The sequence below is a fragment of the Oncorhynchus gorbuscha genome, linkage group LG09 (assembly GCF_021184085.1).
Source record: "Oncorhynchus gorbuscha isolate QuinsamMale2020 ecotype Even-year linkage group LG09, OgorEven_v1.0, whole genome shotgun sequence".
In the NCBI taxonomy this organism is placed as follows: Eukaryota; Metazoa; Chordata; class Actinopteri; order Salmoniformes; family Salmonidae; genus Oncorhynchus; species Oncorhynchus gorbuscha.
The window spans coordinates 39,015,654-39,042,200 of record NC_060181.1 but is presented as its reverse complement, the minus strand read 5'-3'; the positions used below and the strand labels follow the sequence as shown (position 1 = coordinate 39,042,200).

The following is a 26,547-nucleotide window of genomic DNA, read 5'->3' as shown; positions in this document are numbered from 1 at the left end:
TAAAAATAAACAATCCTTTATTACATTTTTATTTAGGTCCCAAAAAAACATAATAATATTAAGTCAAAAAACAAAAAAAATAAAATAGCTATCATTTCCACAGTGTCCAGGAGTCAGCCTGTAGAAACGCTGCAAGTCCATATATATATATATATGTATGTATGTATATATATGTAAAGAGCCGTGGTTTCAAGCTTGGGCGCGTCATCTTCTGCTGTGCCAATCAGGAATGTAGAGGTGATGGGGTTCAGGGGGCCTAAGCCAGGCTACTGCTGCGACATCTGAAGAAGGAGAAAGGAACAACCACATTACAAAGCGTGACAAGACTTGTGAACAGAACACACACACATACCTCTCTTTGGGCTGAGCGCTTACCTGCTGTTGTTGAGGTTGTGGTTCGGGGCCTCTGCTGGCCAGGCGGCTCAGGATGTTCCTCTCGGACATCTGGAGTCTCACTGCGACGGGGGGTATCCGGGCGATGGTTGCCGGGAGACGGGTGACATCTGCCTTCATGTCACTGAGAAGCTCCTCCAGCTGTTTTAGCACTGAGAGGGAAAAGAGTGAGAACCTGGAAGTGCTTGCCAACTTAAATCTTCAACTAAGCCTCAAGGTACTTTAGGTTGATAACGTATTATGGTCTGTTGTCAGCAGAGACCATCCTTCCCATTCCTTTGCACAGGGTCACGTTCAGTAGGCACAAAACGGCTGGGGGGGAAAAAACTGTCAGAAACTAAATGAAAAATGGGAAGGTACCATCCTAATGAACTCGACCCAGACGTACAAGGCGAGTGCAAGCTGGCTAGCTACCTTTGTGCAGGACGGCGTTGGCGGGCTTGTTCCCCGACATGGACTCCTTGCTGAGGTGTTGGTGAGACTCGGCCAGACACTCCACCTCGCTGAAGCGCGTGTTGAGGGCCATGGAGGGATGGGAAGGGTCCTCCGACATGTTGAGGTAGGCCGCCCGGCGCAGCTGCTCCTCGATCACCAAGGCCTGCTCCAGCAGCTAGTGGGAGGGAAGGAGGAGAGATGGGGAAGGAAAGTACACAGAGCACAACAAACCTGTATATTATAAGAGTCAAAATGAGAACTGCTGACAAAACTGTACTAGAAGAGTTGGCTTAGAAATTACACTCATAAAAAGTATAAATGGCTAATAAGGGACTTTATACCTTAAACCTCCTGGCCAGAAACTTGTTTTTGATCTCCAGGAAGTTGCCTCGGTTCATCTCAGCCTTGAAGGGCTCGTTGAGGATGGCGTACTTCACATCGTTCTGGATGTCCTGCCAGCGCGCGTAGCCATGTCTAGGGGGCGCCAGAGTCAAGGGGAAAAACAAAACAAGCCCCACTGTTTGTGTTATGACCAATACTGGCCTAATGTATGTGACCTTTCACTAATACTTGAAGCTGGTCATAGTTCATAGATATGTTCCGATCATGCTACAGGCAGTCCACCCTGGAGGCAATAATCCAATGATGGGGTTGTACCGGTCAAATGTTTAAGAGAAAGAATTGACAGTAAATCATTGAGTTCTGTCCGTTGGAATGCGCCGTCCTAATGTTTGTTTGCAAAGAGCCACAGTGAGCAGCCTAGTAAGTCAACACTGGTATAAAAGGATACTGTATTATGCCAGCAAGCAGCCAGTAGTCATGGCGACGGTGCCAGATCTCATTGGTCTTCTTAGTGACAGTGGCGGCCCTCTCCTCGTTCTGCCACAAGGAGTGTAGCTCTGTAGGAGAGAGGAGATCTTTAGTGCCTCCCTGTAACAATTGAGACTATTGAAAATGCAGTTTAGTCCACGAGTAGCGCTTAACCATGTTTGAAACAAACCAAAACTCAGTTGAGATGGAGTTGAGATCTGGGTGTGCGTGTCCCTCGACACTCTCCGGTCCTCTTACCTGTGAATCCTCCGTCGGCGATGTTAAACATGAATCTCGTCTTCGCTTTCTTCTTCTCCTCACTGACTCCGGCCGCCGCTCCCTCCTTCACACTGTCCCCGTTCTGCAGCTTGGCCGGCTCCTCCACCTTCACTCCATCCTTCTCCTCCTTTTGCTCTGCAGACAGAACGAGATAGAACAAATAAAAATGGGGCCAAAGAGAGAATGGCGTGAAGCAGAAACGTTGACAAACATCAACCAAGGAACCGAACCCACAGTATGTTCTTACTGCAGTTTGTTGATCGACAAGGGACAAAACAAGAGCAGATGGACGAGCTACCTTTCTTTTCCTCCGAGGCAGGAGTGGTGTCCATCTCTTCGGTCTTCTCTTCTTTCTTATCTTCTGCTGCAAATCCATGAAGAGAAAGAGGGGGAGACATTAGCAAACAAGTGTAATAGAAATGGTACTATGGGAAAACTAGTACTGAGCCATATTATATTATGACATTGACAGAAAAGTTCACCTTTGGCCTCAGAATCTTCAGATTTGACCTCCGACACGTCCGTCGTTTCCTCCGCTGCTGGAGACTTGGTCCCCTCTCCTCCCTCAGCACTCTTCTCCGCAGTCTCTCCATCCTTCTTTTCCACCTCTCCGTTGGTAGGCTCGTCTGTTTCCATGGGCTCCTCTTCCTCTTTCTCCTTTTCTTTCTGTTCAGGGGAAGGGGCCTTCTCATCCTCATCAGGGATCGCAATTATCTGAAAGAGAGGAAAGAGCTGGATTTATTAGAGCCTGAAGCACAGAGAACTAAGTATAACCACAACCATTCTGGAAAAGGAGTTCCATCTCCAACTTCACAACAATGATATACTGTAGTATCAATCCCCCATGTACAAGTATGATACATTAGAATAGGGCAATGGATGACAACCAAAGCCACCCAGTCTATTGACCAATGTAGATCAAATTCTTTACCTCTGGGTTTTCCGTCTTTCCGGACTCCTTCTCCCCCTCACGGTCTTTCTTCTCTTCTTTCTCGCCATCCTTCACGGCGTCCTCAGTCCTTGAAGGATCGTCTGCTAAACCAACAGATCATCCTCTTTAATACACATCTCTAAACATTGATTGACAGTTACACATTTTACACACCAAGCACTCTTATTCTAGGGTGGTTTCACTAAAAACCAGCATTGCAGCAGCGCATGGGTCAGAGTCCTGGAACAGTGAGTGAGTGTGGAGGTGGGGGCAGTTGGTTTACCTGGGGCGGGCGTGTTGGGTTGCGTGTCTGCGGGTGTGCCTGTGGAGGGAGTTTTGGGGGCTGGGGAGGGCGAGCACACAGAGGAGAACAGGGGTTAAAAGCATTATTGCAGGAGGGTGTACTTGTGGAAGTGGGGGGGGGGTTGCAGGCCATAGGTCAACACAGCCGAGAAAGACGGATTGTCCATAAGGAATGCAGGAAGAACAGGGATCAGGGAGAGGGTTGTGGAAGAGGGCGTAGCGGTCTGTACCTGTGGCGGGTGTGTTGGGCTGTGTGTCTGCAGGCGTGCCCGTGGAGGGGGTCTTCCCTGGTGAGTCGGGGTGGGCTCCAGCTGCAGCTGCCGCAGCCTTTTTTACTCTCCTCCAGCTCCATCATCCAGGGCATGGACCACTGGCCGTTGACGTGCTCAAACTCCTGGACCTGGTCCAAAACATGGTCAGAACACGGCCAGGACAGATAATGAAACACAGAGCCGTATACGATCATGAGACCAGGATACCATTAAGACTTTGACTTAAAAAGTATGACAGTTATCCCAAACAGGAACTGGGCTTTACCTTCTTACGGATCAGTGACATCACGCCGATGCGGGTGAGGACGTGTTGCCGCGACAACCCTTCGCGTGGGACGCCGTCGGCGAAGGTCTCGGCTCCGTCTGCGCCGGGTTCGCACAGATGCCTCATGAAGAGCGAGACATACGCCCTGAGAGAGACCAAGAAAGAAGAGAGATGAGTGGATCAGATGTAAAAATACAAAATAAGAGGACAATTTCAACAAAGGGCATCAGGGCATTACCATTTTTATTTACACTATAACATGTTAGTTACTTACTTGAACTCTTTCTCAGCTTTCCCGCGCAGGTCTCTGACCAGCCACTGGGTGGTGAATGCATCCTGGGGAGGCATCCCATAACGCATCACTGCATTCAGGAAGGCCTTCCTCTGGCGAACGTTGAAGCCCAACACCTGAACACCAGAGAGGCAGGGTTAGTGTCGAGTTAACAGGTAGTCTTACAGATCGACCCCCAACCTCTAACTATTTCTATCCAAGCCAATTGAATGTCAGAGGCACGAGGTGGGTAGGCCCATCTGTAGATAACCTAAATTGCAAACACATTCAGAATCACGCAGAGCATTGGTTCAGAGTGCAGTGATTGATGGACATTGACAGCTGACCTCAATGTTGCCTCCCACTCTGGCCAGCAAGGGGGGCAGTGGCTTGTCCCTGTCGCCCCGCATGCCTTTCCTGTTGGGTCTGCGATTGTTGGCTGCACCGCCAGAAAAAAGCAAAACATGAAAAGTTATTCTCTTAAGCTTCACAAACCACACACAAGCGCTCTTGTAAACCCCACTGACAGGGACACCATCTCTGTCCACACAACTCTCTCTTACCTTCTGCCCGCTCATCAAAGTCCTCGTCACCCTCCTCGGAGGCCACAGAGTAGTCAGAGTTGTTGTCCGATTGGTCATCCTGCCAATCTGCTTGGAGACAGAAAGACACGGGGAGCAATTTCAGTACACAGTCCAGAAACGTCTTTGAACTTCTTTAAAAAATATATGAACATTTAAAGAGGGGGAGAAGATTCTACAAGGAAATGGACCGAGTGAAAGGTTGACAAACAGACCAAGTACAGAGATCCAGCAGGACACCACTGTCACAGATATGGGGTGATGTCTCAACTTGCCTACACACAATACACGCAGTGCCAAAGTAGGAGTAGCTGACAAACCACATGTGGGACTTTGGTTAAGCTAGTATGTCTATAGTTAGCAGGCAAGGAAAAAGGCACCGGTTCCCAACTCAAAAGTGGGAAGGGGTACAATGAACACAAACCAAGTAAGCACAACACACACACACACACAACCCCAATTCAGTCACACACGCCAACTTCTATCTCTTAGGGGACTAGAATAAAAGAGTACAGTTTGTGGGGCGGGTGCCGGCATTTTCTTTCTCTTGGTGAGGAGCCTGAGATCATGGTGCCCTTGCATTGCATGGTGGGTAGAGTAGTCCACACCATTGCAATGCATTGTATTCAGGTGTCAAAAGTTAATTAAGGAAGGCGGTCAAACACACATAAAAGGACTTGAACATATCTGCTCATCATATGTAATCCCGAATAGTTTGGATTGTTGTTGGGGATAGAAGATCACTAACGTATGTGAAGATTTACCAGGCCTTCTAAGGTTTGACACGGAGCCTGGCTGGAGTGGTGAGGTAATGCAAATTGGATGAAAATTCAAAATTTCCAACACGACTGTGACAGAGAGGCATGTCTCATGCAGGAGGTAAAGAATATTCAAACCAGCCCCGGACACCACTCTGTTACTAAGGCTTCACCAGAGACGCTCACACAGGTACATACCTCCCATGCTCCTACACACTGCATGCCTCCCCTTGCACACATCCACAAAAGGACACACACACACAAACATGTAAGTAAGTAAATAATGGCGTCGGCGCTTGTTGTTGTTACCCCGTCTACTACCTCGGTCCTCCTGGGAGCCGTCGTTGTAGTTCACCTGCTTGCGGATGCGCTTGCCCTTGCCCAGGTTGCGGGCCAGGTCCTCCTGCTGCTGCTCATAGTGGTGCCTGAGCAGCTTCTCCCAGTAGTCTGGGTCGACACTCTCCTCCTGTTTGATGATCTCCCTCTGTACTTCCTCCTCCTGAGGGGGGCCAATAGCGAAGGAATAGGAGTGAGTGAGACAAAAGGTGATTCATTGATCAAATTATATTTGTCACACGCACCGAATACGATAGGTGTGGACCCGACTGTGAAATGCTTACTTACAAGCCCATAACAATGGAGTTCAAGAAGATTTCAGAAAATATTTACCAAATAAACTAACGTAAAACATTTCATAAAAGTAACAATAACGAGGCTATTACAGGGGGGTACCGGGTCAGTACAGGTTAGTCAAGGTAATTTGTACATGTTGGTCGCGGTAAAGCGACTATGCATAGATAATAAACAGAGAGTAGCAGCAGTGTTAAAACAAAGGGTGGGGTCAATGTAAATAGTCCGGGTGGCCATTTGATGAATTGTTCAGCAGTCTTATGGCTTGGGGGTAGAAGCTGTTAAGGAGCCCTTTTATTTTAAACGTTGACTTGGTGTTCCGGTACCGGCTTGCCGCGCGGTAGCAGAGATTAGTCTATGACTTGGGTGACTGTGTCAAATCACACACACACACACCTGGGCTCCAACAAAGCCACATAGGAGTCAACCTTCTAAAAATGTAAAATTGGACCTAAATAGCCTGCTAAGTGGCATATATGTCCAACAAACACGCTTACCGCCTCCTCCTCGTCCTTGACCACGTACTGGGCCACCTTGAAGGAGCCAAGGTACTCATTCATGCTCCCGATCTCCGTTTCCTCCGGGGTTTCGGACTCCTGGTTCCTGTCCAGCAGTCTGTCCACCGCCATGTCATCGTAGTGGATCACCTGGCTGTCCTCCTCCTTGTTCTCACCTGGGGGACAAAACAATTACATTATGGACAAGCTCCATCTAAAAACATCAGCACACATTCTAAACATTATCATGTAAGGCAGGGTTTCCCCAAACTCGATCCTGCCCCCCCCCCGTGCAAGTTTTGGTTTTAGCCCTAGCAAATACACAGCTGATTCAAATAAACAACTCATTGAGCTTTGATCATTCGAAACAGCTGTGGAGTAATGGCACAAAAACTCAAAACGTGCCCCCAGTGGGGAGCCCCAGGACAGAGTTTGGGAAAACCCCGATGTGAGGGATAATCAACGAGGGGCTATGCGTTCTAGGGAAAATTATGAATGACGCATAGAGCCCCGGGTTGAAGATCCCTTTTATACCATGGCTATAATTGAACACATTTGCAGGTAGAAATGTGTTCAACATCCACTGAAGTAGCTAGCAAGTTTACTAGATAGCTACTGTAGTTGCCGTGGTTACCAAACAGACTTGCTAGTTTAGCTAACCAAACCATCAGTCCTAGCTTGACATTATGAAAATCGAATTCAACAATGCGAATGTTTTCAATTCAACTTTTACTTTCAAAAGCAGCTCAAAACATGTCAGAGTTAACTATAGCCATTGAATTCTACCGTGCTCAAGAATGCCCTTCAAGCCAATCAGAAACAAGTATTTAACAATGCCATGGTATAATTAAGCAAAAGCCTGAGGAGGTGTGATATATGGTCAATATACCACGGCTAAGGGCTGTTCTTATGCATGACGCAACGCAGAGTACCTGGACACAGTCCTTAGCCGTGGTATATTGGCCATATATCACAAACCCCCAAGGTGCCTTATTGTTATTTTAAACTGGTTACCAACATAATTAGAGCAGTAAAAATAAATGTTTTGTCATACATAACTGTGGTACGTGGTCTGATATACCACGGCTGTCAGCCAATCAGCATTCAGGGTTCAAACCACCCAGTTACACTGAACACGTTATAAACATTGTCATAACCTTAATCTTGAACCAAATCCGTTATATACATCATTATGATGTTTTTCATCCCGGTTTACCCAGAACTAAAACCATGTGTAATTTGGTTAGATGCTCTATCCATTTCTATGGGGGGTGGGGAGGGGGGACATGATAGTAATGTTGAACATTTCACCTAATAAGCACTAATAAGTAATAAACAACAAACTATCATCTTATTTGACTGTTCGTATCTGCTGGCCTTTGCTCGTTTTCTGTTCACCTGCAACACGCTTCCAGTAACCTGCTGTGGGCAGGTAAAAAAACAACATTTTGTTTGCTCACTTGCAAGCCAACTGACTGGTGATTTGACAGATGAACAACTATCCACTCCAACCATCATCCCTCCATGTTTACCTTCTTTGTCCCCCTTTCCAAGCTCGTCCTTGAACAGCTCCTCCGTGCCGAACTTGAGGATGTCGTCCAGCTCCTGTTTGGACATGGAGCCCGTCTTGGAGCCCAGACCAGGACGCACCACCAGGTGGGTCAACATCATCTTCTTCTTGGCAACCTGGTGAGGGAGGGAACATGGGATGTTTCAATGCCTGCACTTTCTTTCAGCCCATAGAAATTAAATGAGTAGTGCTGACAGACAAGGCTCTGTTTCACACACAACATTCATTGGATCCATCAAGAAAGTATCATTTCTATGATACAGATGTTGTGTTACGTTGTGAATAGGTCATTGTGATGTTGCAGGAGAGGGGACAGCCTGTTTACCTGAGTGATCCTCTCCTCCACAGAGGCCTTCGTGACGAAGCGGTAGATCATCACCTTCTTGTTCTGTCCGATACGGTGAGCTCTGCTGAACGCCTGAGATGAAGAAGAGACAGAGAAACTGTATGAACCTTCCATCCTTGCAACCACCTTAATAAAGTTGATATGGAGGAGGACAAGGACAACGGTAAATGGCTCAATCCCAAATCGACCGCTAAACACGTGTGGAGATCTGATTGGATAGGCGTAAGCAATATGTAATAGCTCCACTTGCCCTGATCGGCTAGGTGGAAGTTTCACCATATTGCTTAAACAAATCAAATTCTCTAAGTCCATAGGACTTGAATTGGCCTGTGTGTGATGGTTCCATGTGTGATACCTGGATGTCGTTGTGGGGGTTCCAGTCGGAATCGTAGATGATGACGGTGTCGGCGGTGGCCAGGTTGATACCCAGACCTCCAGCTCTCGTCGACAGCAGGAAGGCAAACTGGACCGCTCCCGGGGCTAAGGAACAAAACAGATCAACCACTCAGACCAAATCACTAAACATATACACAAACATGGATACAAAAGTATGTGGACACCCTTTCAAATTAGGGAATTCGGCTATTTGCTGACAGGTGTACAAAAACGAGCACACCGCGCCATGCAATCTCCATAGACAAACATTTGCAGTAGAATGGTCCTTGCTGAAGAGCTCAGAGACTTTCAACGTGGCACAGTCATAGGAGGTCACTTTTCCAGCAAGTCAGTTTGTCAAATCTCTGCCCTGCTAGAACTGCCCCAGTCAACTGTAAGTGCTTTATTCACAGGCCTGGTCAACTCCAGTCCTCGGGGGCCTGATTGGTGTGCTTCTACACCTGCATTGCTTGCTGTTTGGGGTTTTAGGCTGGGTTTCTGCACAGCACTTTGAGATATCAGCTGATGTACGAAGGGCTATATAAAATAAATTTGATTTGATTGGTGTCACACGTTTGCCCCAGCTAACACACCCGACTCGAACTAATCATGATCTTCAGTTAAAAATGCTATTAGTTTAAAATCCGGTGTGTTTGCAAGGGATGGGTGGAAAGTGTGACAACAATCAGGCTCCCGGGGACTGGAGTTGCACAGGCCTGTGTTACTGTGAAGTGGAAATATCTAGGAGCAACAACGGCTCAGCCGTGAAATGGTAGCCCACACAAGCTCACAGAACAAAAGCACGTAAAAGTCGTCTGTTCTAGGTTGCAACACTCACTACCGAGTCCCAAACTGCCTCTGGAAGCAACGTCAGCACAAGAACTGTTCGTCGGGCCATGGCGATAATCTAGTGGCTGTCCATGGTTGCAATAGGCCCAATGAATTCAGGATGCATAGAATTGCAGGAAATTTGCTTTAAAACTGCAACAAAAAAAATCTAATAAAATTTGAATTTGTCACATACAGATGGTTAGCAGATGTTAATGCGAGTGTAGCGAAATGCTTGTGCTTCAAGTTCCAACCATGCAGTAATATCTAACAAGTAATCTAACCTAACAATTTCACAACTACCACCTTATACACACACAAGTTTAAAGGAATTAATAAAAATATGTACATAAAAATATATGAATGAGCGATGGGCGAACGGCATAAGCAAGATGCAGTAGATGGTATAGAGTACAGTATATACATATGAGAGGAGTAATGTAGGGTATGCAAACATTATATAAAGTGGCATTGTTTAAAGTTGCTAGTGATACATTTATTACATCAATTAGGTCAGCTTCATGGAGAAACATGGAGAATTGCAGTAATGGAAACAACAACAAAAATGTATCTGCACCACCAAGACGGGGTTGTTTCTTGCCCAGAGACCGGAACAAATTCAGCCGCACCGACCACCACCTAAACCCCCTTTTGATGCAGAAAAAACCCGGCTTTTTTTTACATCAGCTATTATCTATATCAATCACTTTCAATATCAAACAACGATAGGATATATACTCCTACAGACTCAACTATATAATATTCACTCTGAAACTGCAGTATACACAGTGATATAGTCGAGTGGGGTGAGCCTCACCGTTGAATCTGTCGATGGCCTCCTGTCTCATGCCCCCGGTGATGCTGCCGTCGATACGCTCGTACTTGTAGCCCTCGTTCTCCAGGAAGTCCTCCAGCAGGTCAAGCATCTTGGTCATCTAATACAGAGGGAGTGAATGGGCGGTGAGTAAACAAATGAAGTTGATGCACGAGAGGCAAAATAAATGTCAATCTAAAATCATCTACAAGGGTAAGCAGTGTCCGTGTGTAAGTCTGTGTGCTTTTTGTATCTTTAAGTGTCTGTCTCCAAGATCTTTGAAATGGTTGAATCCTTCAAGATGTAATGCGATTTGTGGATTCAAATAAAGTATCTAAAATGTGAGTGTTGGGTAACTAACTTGAGAGAAGATGAGTACTCTGTGCCCTCCGTCTTTCAGCTTCCTCATCATCTTCTGCAATAGAGTCAGTTTCCCGGCAGACTTAGTGAGGGCGCTGCCGTCGTACATCCCATTGGGCATCTTTGGGGCTTCCTGTTTGGGGGAACCAATCAAGAGTCAGAGCCTCAGTTAAAAAGAGCTTCATAATGCATATTATATCTAAAACTGCAAATACAACCCACCCCCACACACACACACACTTATACATCACAATAGCATGGTCCATTCTCAGTCAATAACATTGGTATGTGGGTCATACCATGGCTGCCACAGGGAAGAGGTAGGGGTGATTGCAGCACTTCTTGAGGTCCATCACCACATTGAGAAGGGATACTTGGTTCCCACCACTTCGTGTGTTCAGGGCCTCAAAGTTACGGGTGAGGATGAATTTGTAGTACTTCCTAAAAAGATGAGACAATAAGAAACACTTAATACCCCTTCCCGGTCCAATTATATTGTAAGGTTCTCGTGAGTTGAGTATCCAGAGGGAAGATTGTGTTTAAGTAGTCTTGGGAAGATAACTAATCATTCTAACTATATATTTGATCACATCACCTTTTAGCCAATAAATGTGGGTTACCACCATTCAATTTACCCTCTTCACTACATCCTATCCCTCCTTTCCCACGTTCACTCACTTCTGCATGGGGCTGAGCTCCACCCTGACGATGAGCTCCGTCTTGGAGGGCATGTGTTTGAAGACGTCCGCCTTCAGCCTCCTGAGCATGTGGGGTCCCAGCATGTCGTGCAGCTTCTTGATCTGGTCCTCTTTGGCGATGTCAGCAAACTCTTCCAGGAAGCCCTCCAGGTTACTACACAGAGAGAGGAAGATGCAGGGAAGTAAGTAAAGGCTTAATTCTATAATAGCTGGTCCGTGCGGGGTGTGATACAGGTGACGTGAAGTGGTCGTTGGGATTGAGTGGGAAAGTATGGGGAGTAATGTTTGGAGGGTGGTCAGAATGTGTACACACACCTGAATCTCTCTGGCGTGAGGAAGTTGAGGAGGTGGAACAACTCTTCCAGGTTGTTCTGTAGAGGTGTACCGGTCAGTAGCAGCTTGTGCTGGAGAGGATAGTTGTTCAGCACCCTAAAGAACTGGACGGGAGAGAGAGAACTGTTACTTAACAACAAAAAAAGGCACACTTGAATTTCTCAATGGTACCATCAGCCATACCAGTATAGGTGGAGTTTCATTGTACTTAATACAAAATCAGGATATCCAAATGACGATAAATGTTATTTGGGATGCCTCAATACCCTTATACTTCCAAATTGATATTTTTCTTGAGTAAGGGAATATGTTGCACATAACAGGTAAACTACCTCCCTATCACAAGCTCTTTAAACCCTCACCATAGACATGTTATAGGAGTCGTCAACTCTAATCTCTCACCTTGGACTGGTTGTTTTTGAGCCTGTGTGCTTCATCGACCACCAGACAGGCCCAATCTATGGAACCTAGGATGGCCATGTCGATGGTGATCAACTCATACGACGTCAGCAGCACATGGAACTTCACCGATGAGTCTTTCTACAAGGCCACGGGGTTAGTTAAAAAACGTGACACACACCAGCATATCATTGAAGGAGTGTGCTTGTCGTGGCAGATTGACAAAGCAAGTACTTCCTTACTTCAACAAGTATATTTGATCAGTTATCATTCTCACCTTCATCTTAGAAGCTCTCTTGCCTCCGCGGATGGCGTTGTTCTCGAAGGAGAACTCATTCTCTCTAATGACGGCTCTGCTGTCCTTGTCTCCTACGTAGGTCACCACGTACATGTCTGGGGCCCACATCTCAAACTCTCGCTCCCAGTTAATGATGGTGGATAGGGGGGCGCTCACCAGGAACGGGCCCTTGGAGTGACCCTGTGAGGGGGAAAGAAAAAAAGTTCCATACAAATTATCTTTTTAATGTGTGGCCCCAGCGGGAATCTAACACACTACCCTTGGTGTTAAAAAGGCCATGCATCACCAACTGATACACAGCTAATTTGTAAGTCGCTCTGGATAAGAGCGTCTGCTAAATGACTTAAATGTAAATGTAATGTAATTTAATAAAGAAATATTTTTCATGTAACATTCATGCATCTATAATTCTAATGTAAATACATGGTGTTGTCAAAGGGGTTGCATTATACACTCCGACCAATAGGTGGCAGTAGTCTCCATGTGATCACCCCCCAAGAGGGTTGACACAAAGCTCAAGCTTAATGTCGTCAGATTTCACCTGATTTATACAAAATGGCTGGGCTGGTATTTGTCTATAAGGCTGCCAAGGGAACTATATGCCAAAGTTGGCATTTCTAATCAGTTTCTCTTTAACATTTACATTTACATTTAAGTCATTTAGCAGACGCTAATGGCTACCACTTCGCATTTTGGCCTTGATTTTCATTTTTTTTTTAAAACAATGACATTAATCAATAAATAAAAGGTTAGAAGCTATAGTTAACATTTGAAAATTCAAACTGAAAGTTATTATCTCTAATACATGCACATTCACCCCATACCTCTTTGTAGAGTGAGTAGAGGAACACGGCAGTCTGCACAGTCTTGCCCAGACCCATCTCGTCAGCCAGGATAGTGTCTGTGCCCTGTGCCCAGGAGAAACGCAGCCAGTTGAGACCCTCCAGCTGGTAGGGGTGCAGGTTGCCCCCCGTACTGTCCAGGTAATCAGGCTGCCGCTCAAACTTGATGGTTGGCTGAAGGGGGGGGTGAAAAGTTAATTACTGTTGAAGCCAAGACACACTATACAGTAAATAAGCACCATACGGGATTTATGTGATCGGCACAATTTAGAGCTGCAGAAGAGGCTAAAAGGCTATTTTCACAGTAATATACTGAAACAATTTATGATCAGGAATATCTTTTAAATCAAGAGAAACCATCTCTCATTAAAAAAAGACATAAGACTCCAATAACAGTTACAACTCCACTTACGTCAACGACAGGGTTCTCAGGAGGCCGGTCCAACCGTTTCGTCTTGCCTTTCACCTTCATCTTCTTCCCTGGTTTACCCTCATCGCCCATCATTAGCTCCCTGAAACAAACAGATAGAGAATATTGTTAGCCTCGGAAACAGACAAAGGGTGAAAGTAGAAACTCCTCCAGTTCATCTACGCAATATAGAGAAGGTGTACAATAATGCATTAGTGACCTGTGGTTCCAGTACTGCTGTCTGAAGATGTCGAACTCGGGGATGTCCATGTCCTCGGCCTCCCAGGTGGCCTGGTCGTAGGGGAGGTCTTTCCACTTGATGAGGTAGTGGATGTTGTTCTTCTTGTCCTGACTGCAGCGCACAAACAGGCAAAACTTGTTTAGCAACATTGAAAATGACATCTGGTGGGTATTCGCAACGGATTGGTTTAAATTATCGCTTTGACCAATGTCAGATTTGCACCATGAGGAGAAACCTTTCACCTGACAAACACATTCCACTGAAGGGAAACTCCCGACTAGACAGTATTTACAAAGTGCACGACTATATCGGCCTGGCCTTGCAACTAAAAATCTGCTGCCATTTTGGAAATGTTAACTCTCAATGAAACTAAAACACATTTCAATCACATTTAGGAGCCAGTCTTTGAGTCTGTTCTGACCTGTGGTTAAGGATGCGGTGAATCATCATCCAAGCAATCTTGATGCCGAAGCGGTAGTACTTCTCCTCCATCTTGGCGTAGAGCGGGTCCTTGGCCTTCCTCTTTGTGCTCTTTTCCTCATCGCCCTCGCCAAAGTCGATTGAAGGAGGCTCGTCCATGTCGTTCTTCCTCTGGTAGTTCCTGAACATCACCTGACAGTGCAGCTCCAACTGGGGAGATGGGAAAGAGTGGGTGAAAGGGAGAAGTGTGTGTGTGTGTGTGTTCCCAAACGTGGTTGTGACATTAAAGCTCTTCTCTAATCAATTTGAGCGAGAAAGAAGAGTGTCTTTGTTTGAACGCTTTGGTTTCAGTATGCGACTGAGAAACGAAAAAGAAGATGTGCAACAAGACAACTGAGGGTAGCTGTGTATGAGCACAATTGCCTGTAAAGTAGCAGCGTAGCGAAAGTATTTTTTCATGCCTGTGTGTATGTGCGTACATACCTGCAGCTCAGACACCCAGGAGCAGTGCCAGTAGGACATGTTGCTCCACTTGGCGAAAAACTCCCTCTCAGGGCGCCCGGCCAGAGGGGCGGGGTCTGGCTGGTCAGCCGGGAGGTCTGGGGGGGCGGGGGATAGTCGTGGGTGGAGGGGGGGTCGCCCCAGCGCCACGTCAGAATCTTCTGCACCTTGCCTTTCATTGGTGGACACTGAGGAGAAGAGGGGAAATCCAATGAATAGGTCAAAAGAATTTAAAACATTCACTTTTCATGACCAACGGATCATAACGACATGGTGAAAACTCCTTGCCTACAGATCGGTATTGTTACATGGCATTCAACCATTTAGTCATTGTGTTTTCCCATTCACTATCTAAGACCGTAGGGGCTAGGTTTCAATTTGGGAAGTCAAATGTGACCCGTATGTCGCACTTCACAGGAGTGGCATTTGAATGTAAAAAACATTTTCATCAAAATGCATAGATCTTCTGCAGAAATGCCTTCTTGAACATGTGCACTTTCATAATGCCTTAATAACAAACCAGTAGGTAATCTGTAAAAATAAAACAAATATGAAATCACAAAGCTGTTGAGACAACAAAAAAATGCAGAATTTTGCCTATCCATGATTGGTTGATATAACAAGGGGCTGGGACATTCACGAGAAAAACATTTTTGTCACTCAAAATGGCACATCCTGCTCTCTGCTACCGCGGATATTTGAAATATCCATTGGATTTGCTCATGGACTACATGCAAAGTGTAGCTGCAACATTAAATACCAGTCTTGTCCTGAATAGAGCTGCTGGTATTCACACAGCTCTGTATTCTGTGATTCAGTCTGCCGTGAATCATTCTCCATACACCAGTTAAGAGTCTGCAGTTAAAATGCCAAAATATAGCTACATGCGTTACTGTCTCAACTGTATCAAAAAGTTGCTCATTGCCAGCTTTTGTATTAGCTAGCTAAACAGTTGCATACATGCGCCGTTATGGCTTTCTTCGTTCTGCAACGAGCCATTGTTTACAGATGGCTCATTGCGGGACGAAGCAACATTAAGACAGTTAGCTCAGCAGTTGCTTTCTGCGCTTACAGTAATGTTGATTGCTGATGTGTTAAGGCATGTATGACGATAATCTTTTTCGTGTTTAATGTTTAACCAGCTACCAAAAATAGCCACTGTGGTGCGAATGCTAATCAAACCCCAAGTTACTTTATAGGGACAAATGGTAAATTGGATGAAACGATAGCTAAATAACTAGCTAGCTATTGGATTATAGATTGAGGAATTTTTTTGCATGTTCAAATAACTGGCTTGCTTAACGAATACCATTTATATCTAGCCAACTGGTTAATTGTGCTAACTAATCAAGCTAATTACTATTGTTGGCTGGAAGCAGGTTACGCTTGTACTGGGCATTGTAGTACAGTTGTAGCAGTCAACAACAAGCTATAGGACATTCATTCACATTTTAACTTGTTTTTCTGGAATTTGACTTGCAGCATAAACCTGCTCCCTCTCCACCACCAGTACGAGGAGATGATTGAGGGTGACAAAGCAACACTTCAGGTATTTTGTCTTTGTACTTTGAGCTTATTGCTTGGACTTGGGGGTCAATGGATGTTAGTACGCAAGGTTTTAATGTCTATTTTTCTCTGCTTTCCTCCTTTACAGTTTGAATTGTCTGGAAGCTGGTGTTGCAGCCAAGGAGGTTCCACTCAGATGGAACCAGGTTTCAGCTGCTGTGCAATGTTGACGTCCTTCCTCCCAGAAATGTGAAAGCATCCCCCCAGACTGGACACAAACCAGCAAACATATTTTTGAGAACATCAGGACTTTTGCAATGAAAAGGCCATGGACATTACATATCCTGTTCCAAAAGGCAGGACAGAAATATGCTCTCAGGCTAGATTCCTTTGTTCACATCATAACATTACCCGAACCAAAGTTACTCAAAGGATCTGATTATATAGGCCTAGGTCTAGATAGTTTTCACCTAAGCCTTATGTGTTACCTAAATTGTAGGCTACTACCTTTACCACTTAAAGTAGCACTAAGTCACTGCTTTAGCACATGGCCACATTCGCGTGTTCCAATGTGAACATGTCAAGAGATGGATAGGTCGACCTGAGGCTTTAGAGGGTGTGAACGATGCTACATGGGTGTAGACAAAGAACAGCACTGTAGCTGTTCAATGTGAAAGGTTACCTTGAAGATACCCTTTTTTAATGATTTTTTATTATACAACAATAGGCAATTTAATAATGTAAATGGTTTCCTAAATGGGGCAGTTTGGTGAGATAATGTTCAGAGAGTTGATTTTGGCAACTTGATTGAAGTATTCCTTTTCTAAATATGTTCACAAAAGACTAATGTAGAGCAAGTGTGAAAATCACAGCAAAATGGCAAAATGTTTGCTGCCCTTTTCTCCAAAATGGGACTATAAGCAGCATTACTTCCCCATGTTTCCTCTAACTACAGTGTATGAAATGCCATTTTGAAGCTCAGTGTCTGTACTCCATTTCGAATTCTGGTACACAAGACTGAAAAGAGACTGTGGGTCACAAATTCACTTCACCTTCTAACTGTCTGTGCCCCATGTCAATCACCCTCTGGGTCCCACCCTATTGGTTCACTCACAGTGCAGCGGGGGCAGATCCATTCTCCGTTGGGGATCTCAGGAAGGGGCGGATTGAGACAGTGGATGTGGTAGGAGGAGGGACAGGAGTCGCAGCAGAGCAGCTCGCCACCGTCCTTACACACCCTGCAGAACTCCATGTGGTGGTCGTCCTCCTCCGGCTCGGGTTCCACCTCCTCCTCTTCTTCTTCTGAGCCATCCTCCCGTGCCTCCCACTGTTTGCCCTCCTTCTCCTGTGGATGGGGGAGGAAAGGGGTTCACGTGAATGGTAGTAGTGAAAAGGGAAAAGGTTAACTGGTTGAATGGTAGGGGAGCAAAGACAATTATTCACTGGAGAAATTTGAGTTCAAATACTACCAGCACATACCATATTACTACTAGCTAGTAGTTTATGATCATTGACCAATGCTGGTCAATATGAATAGTTCATCGCTACACTCTGCAATTTCCTCCGATTTTTTTCAGCACTCCAATTGGCCAGACATTCTCGTTGACTAACCAGTACCACTTTCCCTGGTCACTTACTCCACAGAGCTTAGGAAGGTGTCACTCACACAGTGTGGGCAGCTCCAGGTGCCCTCTGGGGCGTTCTCCATGTCGGGGTCCAGACACACCATGTGGTAGGCCCTGGGACAGGTGTCGCACAGAATGATCTCCCCTCCCTGCTGGCACACCTCACAGTAGTCCTGGTGGTCCGTCTCATAGCCGTCACCATCCTCCTCGACTGGAGAGAGGGAATAAGAGGAGAAAAGTGCGTGAGAGCAATTCAAACTAAACAAAAATATGAAAACGCAACCATGTCAAAGATTTTACTGACTTACAGTTCATATAAAGAAATCAGTCAATTGAAATACATTCATTAGGCCCTAATCTATGGATTTCACATGACTGGGAATACAGATATGCATCTGTTGGTCACAGACAACCAGTTAGTATCTGGTGTAACCACCATTTGCCTCATGCAGTGCGACATCTCATTCTCATAGAGTTGATCAGGCTGTTGATTGTGGCCTGTGCAATGCTATCCCACTCGTCAATGGCTGTGCGAAGTTGCTGGATATTGGCGGGAACTGGAACACGCTGTCGTACACGTAAATCCAGAGCATCCCAAACATGCTCAATGGGACACGTCTGAGTATGCAGGCCATGAAAGAATTGGGATATTTTCAGCTTCCTGTAATTGTGTACAGTTCCATTGCGACATGGGACCGTGCATGATCATACAACAATGGGCCTCAGGATCGTCACAGTAGCTCTGTGCATTCCCGTAGCTTATGCCTGCCCATACCATTACCCTATGGTGCCGGTGGGGTTCTCTGATCACAAAGTTGACATCAGCAACCCGCTCGCCCACACAACGCCATACACTCTGTATACCATCTGCCTGGTACAGTTGAAACCAGGATTCAGCCGTGATGAGCATACTTCTCCAGCGTGCCAGCAGCCTTTAAAGGCGAGCATTTACCCACTGAAGTTGGTTACTACGCCAAACTGCAGTCAGGTCAAGACACTGGTGAATACAACGAGCACGCAGACGAGCTTCCCTGAGACTGTTTGTGCATAAACTCTTAGGTTGTGAAAAGCCAGTTTCATCAGCTGTCCGGGTGGCTGGTCTCAGACGATCCGACAGTTGAAGAAGCCGGATGTGGAGGTTCTGGGCTGACGTGGTTACACATGCTCTGCGGTTGTGAGGCCGGTTGAATGTACTGCCAAATTATCTAAAAACGACGTTGGAGGCGGCTTATGGTAGAGAAATGAACATTAAATTCTCTGGCAACAGCTCTGATGAACATTCCTGTAGTAAACATGTCAATTGCACGCTCCCCCTCAAAACTTGAGACATCTGTGGCATTGTGTTGTGTGACAAAACTACACATTTTAGAGTGGCCTTTAATTGTTCCCAGCACAAGGTGCACCTGTGTAATGATAACACTGTTTAATCAGTTTCTTGATATGCTACACCTGTCAGGTGAATGGATTGTCTTGGTAAAGGAGAAATGCTCACTAACAGGGCTGTAAACAAATTTGAGCACAGAATTTGATAGAGAAGCTATTTTTACATCCCAAAAGAGGAATTCCTCTTCAACATTTGTTGTTGTTTGACGATCACCCTTACAGAAATACCAGGAACACTACCGCTTTAGCTGTTACATATTATAAGGAATGTACAGCAGGAACGCATATTTGAATCAGAATGTATGACAAAAACGAATAATTTTATTAAGCGCTGTAGAATTAAACATTAGTACTTCATACGCAATTGAAATTAGGAAGCATCTCAATCTCATAGCCGATGTGTATCAATGCTCTGATGGAAGATCTTGTCTACTGAATGTGTCAGCGGGTGTCAAACTATTTAAAAGGAAGATGATGCTGGATACTGCCCTCCCGAAAACAATCTTCTAGTGACTCAGTAAGACTGAGCGGTACTGACTGAGTCATGGCCAATTGGACATGCACAAACTACAGCTATGGAGTCTAGAAACTCGACGCCACTTTTTTCATTGGGCTTGAGACACACTGTATCACAGCCATGGAAGAGAGACACACACACCTGCAGAGTACTGACCCTTCTTCTTCTTGGGCTTGCTCTTGGGCTTCTTCGTGCGGCTGCTGCGGCTGTTGGAGCCGTCCGACACGGACACGCTGTTCATGCTGGCATCGTCAAAGTCACTCTCCACGTCGGGCTCGTCTTCCTCACTCTAATAGGAACACAGAGGGAGTGAGAGAGAAGGGTTAGAAACATCTTGTTCAGGAGAAATTATTCTATAGGTTGAAGGCCTCTATGCAAACCTAAGATGACTCAAAATGAGCGAGAAAGAGGTGACGAAACAGTAATGCTGGGAATTGCCAGGGACCTCACAATACAATAGTATCACGATACATATCACATCGGCAGCGAAGTATTGTGATTATCATGATTCTATGTATTGAGACTCGATACTGTGATTTTATTGTTATTCGATGTTCCAAACATATTGCTGCATATTGTCTGCAGCAGAGGGACAAGAGGGCCATGCAAAGATAAGTTATGGTCAGTCATGGATATAAAAGTACTGAAAAATTGTCTCTATTTGAAGAGAAGACAGAGAAAAGGCTATAAAGGAAAAATACTGCTGTTTTGGTGCAGGTAAAGCCAACGAGCTCAAAAATAGTATTGCGATATTGTCAAAACGATACATCGTCAAAAATAATGAACTTGGCTTCCGATTTTTCCCCCTCCATCACTACTAAGCAGGTCCAAGGAGAGAGAATGAGGAAGAAATGGTAGCAAATGGGGGACATGTAGAGGGAGATTGAGAAAGGAGAAGGAAGAGAAAAAGAAAGTGAAAGCACTTACTGAGGAGCGTTTCCTCTTGCTGTTGAAGCCTCCTAGCTTGATCTTGAGCGGAGCCACCTTCTTTGTAGCCACCTTCTTCTTCTCTACGGGCTTGGGGGTCGGCTTGGACTTCTTACGAGCATTTGGACCTTTGCCCTCTTTGGTCTTGGCCTTTTTCAGAGGCGGGGCGGGCAGTAGCTGAGGCTCGGCGACCGGGGCGGGTGTGGGAGGGGGTGCGACCTCCGCCACCATGCTGTCAACGGCAGCAGACACGTTGGCGGCAGCCAGGGCGGCGTTGGCCGCGGCGGAGCCTCTCAGGGGGTTGTTGGTGCTGAACTCACGCCACTTGGCGCCCAGTACCATCATCATCTTGGACACTGCGATCTTGGGGTTCTTGGCCGCAATGAGGGGTCTGGGGAGGATGGTGAGTAATGAGGACAAAAAAAGACAAGATCAGGGGAAGAAAGGAGAAATGTTTGAGTGAGCAAAAGTTTAAAGGGGGTAAGAAAGAGAAAGCTTAATATACTATTCAAGCCGCAAGCGTCGATAAGGACAATCTTGTTACCGGACATATTGGCTGAAGGCCTTGTAGTTGGTGAGGGAGCGGTAGTCCTCTTCGCTGAAGACGTGGTCAATGTCCTCCATTCCCCAGTCATCCAGGAGCTGGGACGATGTCTTAGGCTCCTAGATGGGAAAAATTCAATATGAACGTTTGCGTAAAAGTGGTTATTTTCCAGTTTTTTTCCATACTGCCTGGACTACTGTGGTGGGAATATTTATTGCCCTCTGAGTGGTGGCATTGTTTTCAATAGCTACTAGGTACCACCACCCGATGTTACAGGAAGGCCATAAAGATCATCAAGGACATCAACCACCCGAACCACTGCCTGTTCACCCCGCTATCATCCAGAAGGCGAGGTCAGTACAGGTGCATCAAAGCTGGGACCGAGAGACTGAAAAACAGCTTCTATCTCAAGGCCATCAGACTGTTAAACAGCCACCACTAACATTGAGTGGCTGCTGCCAACACACTGTCATTGACACTGACCCAACTCCAGCCATTTTAATAATGGGAATTGATGGGAAATGATGTAAATATATCACTAGCCACTTTAAACAATGCTACCTTGTATAATGTTACTTACCCTACATTATTCATCTCATATGCATATGTATATACTGTACTCTACATCATCGACTGCATCCTTATGTAATACATGTATCACTAGCCACTTTAACTATGCCACTTTGTTTACTTTGTCTACACACTCATCTCATATGTATATACTGTACTCGATACCATCTACTGTATGCTGCTCTGTACCATCACTCATTCATATATCCTTATGTACATATTCCTTATCCCCTTACACTGTGTATAAGACAGTAGTTTTGGAATTGTTAGATTACTTGTTGGTTATCACTGCATTGTCGGAACTAGAAGCACAAGCATTTCGCTACACTCGCATTAACATCTGCTAACCATGTGTATGTGACAAATAAAATTTGATTTGAGGTATAATAAAAATATAGAAGTTTACTCTCGCACCGCTTTGGACAAAACACTTTCCTGCCAGCATTGGCGACTAACGGTTATTTGATGCCACATACAGTTATACCATGTGCAAAGTGTTTGTCTTGACAAAGGATCAATGGCAGGTAGTTCTATGCTGCCACAGTGATAGTATGTCATTACATAAGTGCAATTACCTCTACCAGGCACCCTAATGGTAGTCTACTCTCAACATAGTAGTATTGTCAACTCTTATTTACAGCTAGAGCTACAGGTAGCTTATTCAATCACTTTCTATAGAGCTATTAATGGGTTTAAGTTGCATAATTACAATTAAATTAACACCATGAAATATTGTTTGGTTAACTTTAATACCGTACCCCCTCAAACGCTCTCCATCCTCAAACTAAATCTTACCGAGCTATCGTCATCATCGTCCTCATCCTCTTCTTCCTCAGGTTCAGGGTCCTTCCTCTTGTCCTTTCCTCCGCCGTTTCTGTCAGCGCTGGTGCTGCTCCTCTTCTTCTCCTTGGAAGTGCCCCCCCTGTTTTTCTTCTTCTTCTTCCCAGGGTTGTAGTCGCTGCCCTCACTGTCCGAGTGGGGAACCGCTCGCTCTTCGTCTCGGTCTACCTCGGGGGTCTCCATGGGCTCGGGGGAGCTCATTGGCACATCCTGGAGGGGACACAGGGGGGTTAGGAGTAAGCTGTCTTCTGACAGGTCGTGTGTCCATCCACTGAAAGACTAATGCTGCACTATCTGATCGGAGACAATGGGGGTCCCTGAACAATTCCTCTGGAAAGGATGTAAAAATATACAGTATAGTATTTTACCTGCCACCTTAGTCTATAAGCTAAAGTTTGAAATTTTGGGCCAATTGACCAACAACAAACAGGACATGGTGCATCCTAACAACATACACATATGACAGAGACATGGTCATGTCACAGTAGCCTACCTCTCTGCGAGAGGTTCGCCTCTTGCTGCTTTTGTTCTCCCGGCTCTTTTTGGCCTTCTTCTTTTTCTTCACCTTCGGGGCCTCATTCTCTGACATCTCTTCCTCATCTGCAATGGAGGTCAGAGACACAGCTTAACCACATGACCCTGGATATAGACGTGTGTATGTCTGTTTCTTTTCTCTCAAATTCAAAGACAAAAACATTGATTGTTTTTTTTCTTCCCATTATACTGCCTAAAACTCAAATGACAAAAGAGCAGTTTCTTTTGGATTGCATCTTTGCAAAGTGAAAACATAACTGCAAATTAACCCATAAACATGTGCATTAATGGGGGCGGCAGGTAGGAGCATTGGGCCAGTTACCGAAAGGTTGCTGGATCGAATCCCCGAGCTTACGGGGTAAAAATCTGTCATTCTGCCCCTGAGGGATACAGTTAACCCACTGTTCCCTGGGGGCTGAAGACATGGATGTCGATTAAGGCAGTCCTCTGCACCTCTGATTCAGAGGAGTTGGGTTAAATGTGGAAGACACATTTCAGTTGCACAACTGAGTAGGTATCCCCCTTTCCCTAATGCAAGAAAGAAATCGCAATGGTGTCTTTTTGTAGGCACCAACTTCGCCATGGTTCGTCGGACAAAGCCTGTGGGGGAATGAATTATATTTTTGACGGGTTTTTGGATAAACACCAAAAACAAGGTCTGTGTTAAACACAGGCTTAGGAGATCTTATATGTTTTGTTCTATGAGATTCTTCATGAGCTTTTATGTCATAAAAAAAAACAAAAACACAAATGCTTCATAATTCATAAAGGTCATGTTATCTTACTGATATTATACCATTGAACAAAATGTACTATTATGGTTTCGGAGAACAGAGGCCGAGCCGCCATGGAACCGCCACCATGTCACTTGGCTGGCTAGATTTCAAATAGGCTGCAACTACTACCTACTCTCCCATAACTGTACTACTACCTACCCCCCTTGTCAATTCAATATCCTAGGTATCCCCTATTCCTTGCAATCCTGGTAGCTGCAAATTCCTATGGAATGGAGTTCAAAGCCTATTATGTAATTACTCAGGGTACATTGAAGCAAATGGCCGTTGGCATTGAAATCAAGACAAAGTGGCAACGGTCTGACATGTGATAAGCTGTCTGTAGGTCAAAATGAAGGGGGCAGGATGACCAATTATATGCCATGTCATTATTATCTTGATTAAGTTCAATTCCAGTTAGCCCAAATCCATAATGTGATTTCCCACAAACAAATAGGAAAAGATGCATCTTCCAAGTAATTATTTTTTATTTGAGTGGGGTTATGTTATTGACCGTGTAATGGTCAATGATTTCCACATGTGAGAGGTTTGAAAGCAAAGAAAATAAAAATCACTAGCTATGCTAATATAATTTACCAAAATAAACCATCCATGCATTTGAATGTGATTATTTCTGTAAATGAATGCGAGTGGTTTAATAATTATATTAGTTAGCTACTATTCAAAAAGGTAGCCTGGCGACGCATGTTGTGTTTAAGAATCAGAAAATTCCATCGCCTTAACTTCCCCCTCACATATTCTAATGGAATATGCATTGCCTTCATATCCGAATCCGTTGTTGTTGTGTAAACAAAGTTTTATTGTACTCCCCCAACTATTGTATGATAGTTAGCTAGCTATATGTGAAATTCCGTTAACATTTTTCCAGAACTGTATAGACAGCATTTATTTCTACCACGCAAAGCGGCGCTACCAACCACTCGATAGAGGAGGAGAAAACCACCGTCGTCATCTGCCATCTTTCAAGCTAACTGGCTGGCTCCATCTTGTCATCCGCACGTAAAAATACCGGTAATATTTGCTAGGCCGCAAGAATATGCCGGTGGGTCGGCATGATTTTAGTACCTCAAAGTTTAAGTTGTGCCAGTTGCCCAGGTATGGCAGTTTTGCTGAATTAAATTTAAAAAGGCAAGCAATCCAACAACTGAAACCAAACGTTAGCATTGTTAGCACACGCAAGCTAGGCTAAGTTAGCTTCGGCCAGATAGCTTGCCAGGCCAACTAGTTAGTTAACCAGACAGTCACTCAGTTAACCAGCTAACATTTAGCTTAGACTGATGTCCATAGTTTCAGAAACTTACTTTAATTGGCTAAAACACTTTTCCATAACTAGTTGGCCAGCTACATAAGAAATTGTGAGAAATTGTGTGAAATCTGCTGCTAGCTAACTAGAGCCAAGTTAGCGAACCATAATAACCAGCCAAGTTAGCGAACCATAACCAGCATCAACTAGCTTAACGTTACCAGTTAGATACAATAGCTATTCATAAAATGTTAGTTTTGACAGTACACAAATTGTATATTTGGCCTAGTTATACGATTTACCTGTATTATTTACATAAAGTACAGCAAACGTTGATAAATCAATTTCGTTGTAATGAATATGTAACGTTAATTTGTAGAAGTGGTACTACCATGCATTAGAGACCGATCCTCTGGGGCTCCAAAATCATCCCTATCTTCTTCGCTTCCAGACATACTGTTAGCTAACTTTACATGCAGTTAGCTAACTAGCTAAATAAAAAGTTTTTAAATCCGTTTTGCCTCCCGAGTCCTGTCCGAGTCTTCAGTCCGTCCAGGTCGAGCATGGAGTCAAGGAGGACAGGTCGGCAAGGAGGTGGAAATAAGAGACAAAAAGAAAACAGAAGTGAATATTCTTGACTGGTTCCGTTTATTGAGCAATGCAAATACATGGAATGCCTCAGTAGGTAAAATACAATTTCTGGTGCCAATTGTTTCAAACAGCACTAGGCTACTCAAGATTATCAGCATTTCAATCTATGCGTAGTCTCGCTAGCTACATATAGCTAGCTAGCCATTTGACATGCCATCATCGTGCGGCTAGCTTGCTACTAGTTTTCCGTCCCACACTTGGTTAGTTAGCGCACACCGGCTAGGTTCAGAAGCACGATTCACCTAATCATCCCAACATATAACTATCAATAAATGACTAACTTCAATTTGTTTAATTTCGATAATAAAAGGTCTGTCACAAATACATTTAGAAACAATGCAACAAAGTACAGTAACGTTACTCACAAGTTGAATGATTCCACTGTTTGAAACCAGAAACAACGAAACGGTATGTTTTTCTTTTTAGGTTACAATAACTAGCTAGTTCCAATAATTAAAATGCAGTATTTTTTCTTATGTTGCACACGACGTCTCCCTCTCTCGCACTAAACACCCGCGCACGCACACACACAAAGAGATCAGGGGGCAGACATC

At 44.8% G+C, this 26,547-nt stretch overlaps 1 protein-coding gene across 1 annotated transcript; it reads right to left on the bottom strand.

The window, feature by feature from the left end:
* On the bottom strand, positions 1 to 26,547 carry LOC124043563 (chromodomain-helicase-DNA-binding protein 4-like). Its single transcript, XM_046362274.1, is given in 42 exon segments — positions 1 to 281; positions 376 to 545; positions 808 to 1,003; positions 1,170 to 1,302; positions 1,619 to 1,727; positions 1,897 to 2,052; positions 2,216 to 2,281; positions 2,400 to 2,631; positions 2,849 to 2,949; positions 3,382 to 3,481; positions 3,483 to 3,551; positions 3,689 to 3,833; positions 3,963 to 4,096; positions 4,307 to 4,398; positions 4,523 to 4,612; positions 5,608 to 5,797; positions 6,426 to 6,601; positions 7,958 to 8,111; positions 8,321 to 8,413; positions 8,697 to 8,821; positions 10,362 to 10,479; positions 10,720 to 10,851; positions 11,018 to 11,159; positions 11,397 to 11,570; positions 11,732 to 11,853; positions 12,152 to 12,289; positions 12,426 to 12,626; positions 13,271 to 13,462; positions 13,701 to 13,800; positions 13,918 to 14,049; positions 14,360 to 14,568; positions 14,842 to 14,982; positions 14,985 to 15,047; positions 17,480 to 17,710; positions 18,032 to 18,201; positions 20,032 to 20,179; positions 20,818 to 21,208; positions 21,362 to 21,480; positions 22,727 to 22,981; positions 23,265 to 23,371; positions 25,734 to 25,883; positions 26,359 to 26,547. Coding segments are annotated over 41 exon segments (5,895 nt in total). The 5' UTR covers positions 25,798 to 25,883; positions 26,359 to 26,547; the 3' UTR covers positions 1 to 266.